The sequence below is a fragment of the Pogona vitticeps genome, chromosome 1 (genome assembly GCF_051106095.1).
Source record: "Pogona vitticeps strain Pit_001003342236 chromosome 1, PviZW2.1, whole genome shotgun sequence".
Classification (NCBI taxonomy): domain Eukaryota; kingdom Metazoa; phylum Chordata; class Lepidosauria; order Squamata; family Agamidae; genus Pogona; species Pogona vitticeps.
Genome location: NC_135783.1, coordinates 183,022,751 through 183,029,232, shown reverse-complemented (window position 1 = coordinate 183,029,232; position 6,482 = coordinate 183,022,751). Strand labels below are relative to the sequence as shown.

Below are 6,482 nucleotides of genomic sequence, written 5' to 3'. Positions count from 1 at the left end.
GGCGCGGAGATTCTACGGCCCGCCCCCTGTTTGGTTTGTGAATGGGCGAGGGGCGAAAGGGCGGAGCTCCGTGGACCGCTCAGACATATAGGTGGCCTTTATTCCCCCCCCCCAACCTTCTCCTTTCTCTCCACCTCCCTCCTCCCCCCCCGCCCACTTCTCGGATAACGCGCCTTCCCTCGCCTGTTCCAGCTCCCTTCCGCAGCCGACGGAGAGACGGGCTGGAGCTGCCAAGTGTGGGGGCGCCGGAGGGATATTTCGGCTCCCTCTTAAACCAGGTCTCGGAGGGTGAAGAACTAGTCGAGTGAGCGCTGGCGGAAGGAGGACGGCGGCTGTAATTGGATTTAGCGCCCAACTCTCTCTCAATATATATATATATGTGTGTGTGTTGAAAGTCCCTCGAGTAAAATACACGGATCAAACGGAAGAAGCAAGAATAATCCGTTTAACTCCGATCCTAAATCCGAGGCTTTAAAAAAAAGAAGGAGTCGGGGTGGAGGAGCTGAACAGCGGAGCTGGAAAGTGGCGCCGCTTAAGTCATCACGGAGGGACTTCGCAACGGATTCCTTCGGCTGTTGATTCGCCGCCGCCACCCACAAACTTTTGTGACACCCCCGGGCCGGCGGGACCGATTTCGTGACTGAGAGAACACCAGAAGTCCCCCCGCCTGCGGTTTTGCGGAGCAGGCAGATTTCGGCCGGAGGAGCCGGCGTACGTTTTCGGGGAAGAGGACGAGAGAGAGAGAGAGAGAGAGACTCGGGAATCGGCGGCGGGGTTTGCAGCCCCGGAGACCAGATTCTCGCCCCGCTCTTGGCGAGAGATCATCAGCGCCAGCGATCCGCCCCCTCCCGCCCACCCACCCGAGAGCAGGCGGCCCGGAGAGGAGAAGCAGCCCTGCCGCCGCCGCGTTGACCCCTTTTCGTGGCCGGCTGTTGGGAGGAGCGGGACCCCCCCCCATGCCGTTGCCGCAAAGCGCGGCTGAGCGGTGAAGAAGACCTCCTCCTCCTCCCCTCCTTGCTCTCGCCCGGCACCGGCGTTGCCCTCGCAGGGGGGGACGGTGCGGGCGGGGGCGCGCGTGAGTGTCTCTGTGTCCGCGTGGTTCCTGGCGCTGCCCTGCTGTGGGGAATGATGATGGGCCGGGCAGCCGCGGGCGCAGGAAGGAGGCGGCGGACCCCCCCGCTGGGCCTGGCGCTCTTCCTGGGCGCCCTTTGGGGAGCCGCAACGCGAGGCGCCCGGGCGCAGCCCTACCACGGCGAGAAAGGGATCTCGGTGCCGGACCACGGCTTCTGCCAGCCCATCTCCATCCCGCTCTGCACCGACATCGCCTACAACCAGACCATCCTGCCCAACCTGCTGGGCCACACCAACCAGGAGGACGCCGGGCTGGAAGTGCACCAGTTCTACCCGCTGGTCAAAGTCCAGTGCTCGCCGGAGCTCCGCTTCTTCCTCTGCTCCATGTACGCGCCGGTCTGCACCGTCCTGGAGCAGGCCATCCCGCCCTGCCGCTCCCTCTGCGAGCGCGCCCGGCAAGGCTGCGAGGCGCTCATGAACAAGTTCGGCTTCCAGTGGCCGGAGCGCCTCCGCTGCGAGAACTTCCCCGTCCACGGCGCCGGCGAGATCTGCGTGGGGCAGAACACGTCCGACACCTCCGGGGGAGGGGGGGGGAGGGGGAGGGGGCACGGGCGGCCCCGGGGGGCCCCCCGCCGACCCGACCCCCTACTTGCCCGGGCCCCCTTTCTACCCCCTGCCCCCGACGAGCTACGCCTTCTCCTGCCCCCGCCAGCTCAAGGTGCCCCCTTACCTGGGCTACCGCTTCCTGGGCGAGCGGGACTGCGGGGCCCCTTGTGAGCCCGACATGCCCAATGGGCTGATGTACTTTAAGCAGGCCGAGGTGCGCTTTGCCCGCCTGCTGGTGGGCATCTGGTCCGTGCTGTGCTGCGCCTCCACCCTCTTTACGGTCCTGACCTACCTGGTGGACATGAGGCGCTTCAGCTACCCAGAGCGGCCCATCATCTTCCTCTCCGGCTGCTACTTCATGGTAGCCGTTGCCTACGTGGCCGGCTTCCTGCTGGAGGACAAAGTGGTCTGCGTGGAGCGCTTCTCTGAGGACGGCTACCGCACGGTGGTGCAGGGCACCAAGAAGGAAGGCTGCACCATCCTCTTCATGATCCTCTACTTCTTCGGCATGGCCAGCTCCATCTGGTGGGTCATCCTCTCGCTCACCTGGTTCCTGGCGGCCGGCATGAAGTGGGGCCACGAAGCCATTGAGGCCAACTCCCAGTACTTCCACCTGGCCGCCTGGGCCGTGCCAGCCATCAAGACCATCACTATCCTGGCCATGGGGCAGGTGGATGGGGACGTGCTCAGTGGCGTCTGCTACGTGGGCATCTACAGCGTGGAGGCCCTGCGGGGCTTCGTCCTGGCCCCACTCTTCGTCTACCTCTTCATCGGCACCTCCTTCTTGCTGGCTGGCTTCGTCTCCCTCTTCCGCATCCGGACCATCATGAAGCATGACGGCACCAAGACGGAGAAGCTGGAGAAGCTCATGGTGAGGATCGGAGTCTTCAGCGTCCTCTACACCGTGCCGGCCACCATCGTGCTGGCCTGCTACTTCTACGAGCAGGCTTTCCGGGACGCGTGGGAGAAAACCTGGCTCCTGCAGAGCTGCAAGAGCTATGCCATCCCTTGCCCTGCCAACTTTGCCCCCATGAGCCCCGACTTCACAGTCTTCCTCATCAAGTACCTCATGACCATGATTGTGGGCATCACCACGGGCTTCTGGATCTGGACTGGCAAGACCCTCCAGTCTTGGCGGCGCTTTTACCACAGACTCAGCACGGGCAGCAAAGGCGAGACGGCAGTATGAGGCTTGGGCTCACCCCCCACTGACCTGTGTTTCCCCCACGAGGCTTGCTCTTTATCTTCTTGTGGAGAAGACATGATTTGAAGGAAAGAGGGGAGGGTGCAGGAGGTGCTGTTAGTGGCCTTTTCTCCTTGTCAAGAAATGAGACCTGTTACAAGGCCGGGGAAATTCCAGCTCGGGGGTTTTCTTGCTAGCCAAGTTGGAGCGCGCAGAATAAGTGTCCTTTCGGCTGCTCTGCGAGACAGAAACAAACCATTTCTGTCTCAGGGAGAATGTCTTTTCTTTCCTCTCCCCTTTATTGTTATTATTGGGTTTTTTTTTTTAAATTAAGGACTGCAGTATCCATTCAAATGATAAGCTGGACTTGTGCCAGGGTTGGAAGATTATGAGAGACACCTGAGAGGAAAAGGGCAGGAGAAAGCATTAAAAAAAACACATGGTCACATTTGTGTATTTCAGAAGTGCCAAAAGGATAGGCCATTCCCTCCTTTAATAATAATAAACATCTGCCATCAAGTCACTTCTGACTTATGGTGACCCATTTTTTAGGGTTTTCCAGGTAGAGAGTACTCAGAAGTGGTTTATCATTCCTTTCTTCTGGGGGGGGGTGCCCTGGGACTTTGCAGTTTGCCCAAGGCTGCACAGGCTGGCTTTACTCGCAGGAGGCACGGGGGGGGGGGGGAATTGAACTCCCAGCCTTTGGCTCCACAGTCAGATACCTTAAACCACTGAGCTGTTCAGTCAGCTCTTCCCTCCATTACCAACAAATTAATTGAACCCACTGACATAATTGAATCCAGGCAGGAACTGAGTCCTGTTTGCCCTGGGGTTTGGGCTAGGATGAGAGGTCATCACCTCTTGTTGATCTGGTCCAGTATTCTGAGGGTGCAGCGAAGAAGTCAGGTTGAGGTAGAGCAGGATGGAAGGTAGTGAAGCCCTCCGAGGTTTTTAGCCCAGCATGGCCGCAGGCTGGCTGAGATCCTGCCCGAGAGTTTCCAGCAGTCGGCAAGGCACGCTCGGACAAAGGTTGGCACAAGACAACATTGCCCCAGCAGTTCTCGCAGCCGAGGGTCCCAAGGCAAATGGATTTATGGAAGTGGGATCTTTCGTGGGCTACACTTACGCTACTCCACCAGGCTCATACTGCCATTAATTGGTAGCCACAGGCGCCTTCGCTGTTGATGCAGCAACAAACTCCTTCCCAGGCCTCTTCATGAGGTCCCCCCCCCCTGTCTGAGAGTTCTGTGGGACTTGCCCGCAAGTAAGTGTGTAGAACTGCGACTTATAAACTCTCACCTTGTGGAAGGCAAGTGTGTTGTGAGTTGAACCTGCATAGGCTCCAGGGAGCTGGAGGGGGGAGGAGAAGAGTGTGTGTCTCCCACTTCATTTTAAGAGCACAGCTTGCCAAGATTTGGGGAGGGGAGGGGGGAAGGGAGGGGAGCTGCTGCCTGCCCAGCCCTCTGAAAAAGAAGTGACATGTTGATTTTCGGCAGAATGCTTTTTACTCTCCTCTCTTTTGTTAAAGGAGACAAAAGAGAAACAAAAGTGTGTTTCTCTTGCAGCAAGGCAGAAGCATGGGATCCATTTTTATGGGGAAAGTTAACAAAAGAATTTGTTGAGGTTCAGCTCTGGAGCTGCTCTCAGCTCCCCCAGCCCCACATTCCTTTTATGAAAATGGAGGGAAAGGAAGTCTCGGGAAGGTCTCCTGTTTAACGTGAGGAAATCTGAGACTCCCCTCCTCCTCCTTCTCCCCCTCCCTTTTTTCTATGTGTAATGGAGTTTTAATTAAGAACACCTGACAAAACAGCCACCACTGAAATATGTAAAGCAGGCTATATAATATCTCCTTTCTTCCCACAAGGCTGCCATTCCCCCTGTTGGACATATGTAAAAATCACTTTACATATAGAATCAGCCCCCCTCCCCACCATACTATATGTATTGGGTCTCCCTGCCCCCACCCCGCCAGCCCCACCTTGGTCACATTCCAGTGCTCCTGTTTACGTGATTTTCCATTTGATGAAAATGCAGTCTGGTTTTTGAAGTGCTTCTAACTCTGGACTGGATTGGGGCCGCATTGCTTTCGAAACAAGGACCCTCACAGGGCCATCCTGCCCCATATTTGCTGGGTTTGTAAGTGCTGTTGTTTTCACTTGGGAAAAAGGTTGAGTTACTGTTCTCTAGAAAATGTATTTCCAACTGCAGACCTGTTTAGCGCCCTTGATCTGATCCGGCAAATCCGTATCATGATTAGGACTGCTGTTGTCTAGACACATAGGTACCAGAATATTAAGTCCTGCCTATTGGCATGTCTGAATTGGCATCCAGAGGATCATGAGCTTCATATCCTACTGAGGTTGACTCTATCTAATTTAAGTCCCATCGGAGGGGCATGATTACAAGATCAAAATTAATTATTTCTGGATTGTGCCCCATAGTGTTTTTCAGGCTAGCTCTACATGTATCTCCTCAGACGTATTTCCTAATAAGTTCAATGGGATCTTCTCCAAATAAATTTGTTTTAATTTTTACTTTGTTTTAGCCTGATATCCCAGATGGTTATAACCAAAGGAAGGGTAGACAATAGTTAATTGGTTTACCTCATTCCTAAGTTGTGTACTTCTTTTTTTAAGTGTTCTGCTTTTTCTGAACAGACACCTTATTAAATATATCACATAATTCTGAAATGAAACTGCAGACAAAATGTTCTGCTACATCATCACATATAAAATTTTCTTCAAAGGTGCTCCTGATCCAGGAAAATTAAGTTTCACTTCCAGAGCTTTTCATATTTCTGCCTGAAGTGCTAATAGCTTCCATTACTCCCAGTCTCTTAAAATCATGTTAAAATTTAACATGGCAAAAAAAAAAGCTTGTTAAAAAGTTAGCTTTCTGTGAACCTAAGAGGTTTGCCTTTTCTTCTTGTTGTTGTTGCCTAAACACTAATTGGAGAATTTAGGGCTTTATGAAGCCCTGCCGCCTATTTCCTTCCTTTCCCAAAACAGTAATCATTTCCCCTTCTTCCCTTTCCTCTTTTTCTGTGAACTGGAGATCAAGTTCTCTGAAACAACAAAACACCTCTTTACAGAAGAGCAAGGAGGAAAGATGTTATCAAAGGGGGCAGAGGCTGGGTCCAGCATTAGGCTAAAGCAGGGAGAGGAAGAACCTGCTTATTCTGCAGCCGATCCAGCCTCCCTGCATCAGAGGCCCTGGCTTGCCTGGGAATTTTTAACTTGTGTACAAAATGAGCAGAAAGCGCAGTACAGTATGTATATTTTGTATATTTGGCATTTTGTAAGAAAATATATATGTATTTATGTTTTTACTTTCTGATTTTGTTTTTCAAAGGCCTGTGCAAGACTCTTATGTACAGAATACAAAAATAAATGGATTTTTAATACGATGCCTTTATTTAAAAGTGGTAGTCTCAATACTGTAATAATGTTCTTTTACCAACCAATTTAAGGTTTCTTAAATCTAAGTAGAATCAAGTTTTGCATTGCTCTAGAGATTTATAGCACATTTATTCTTTCCTTTAAGTAAGTCCTGTTTATTGGCTTGGTCACTAAAAGTAAGTGCTGTTTAACTGAATGGACGTTCTAAATAAGTAAGCATAGAA

The 6,482-nt window shown here is 52.9% G+C and overlaps 1 protein-coding gene across 1 annotated transcript; it reads left to right on the top strand.

The window, feature by feature from the left end:
• Positions 1 to 136: 136 nt before the first annotated feature.
• Positions 137 to 6,266, top strand: FZD7 (frizzled class receptor 7). Its single transcript, XM_072986786.2, is given in 2 exon segments — positions 137 to 1,643; positions 1,645 to 6,266. Coding segments are annotated over 2 exon segments (1,740 nt in total). The 5' UTR covers positions 137 to 1,125; the 3' UTR covers positions 2,867 to 6,266.
• Positions 6,267 to 6,482: the final 216 nt, after the last annotated feature.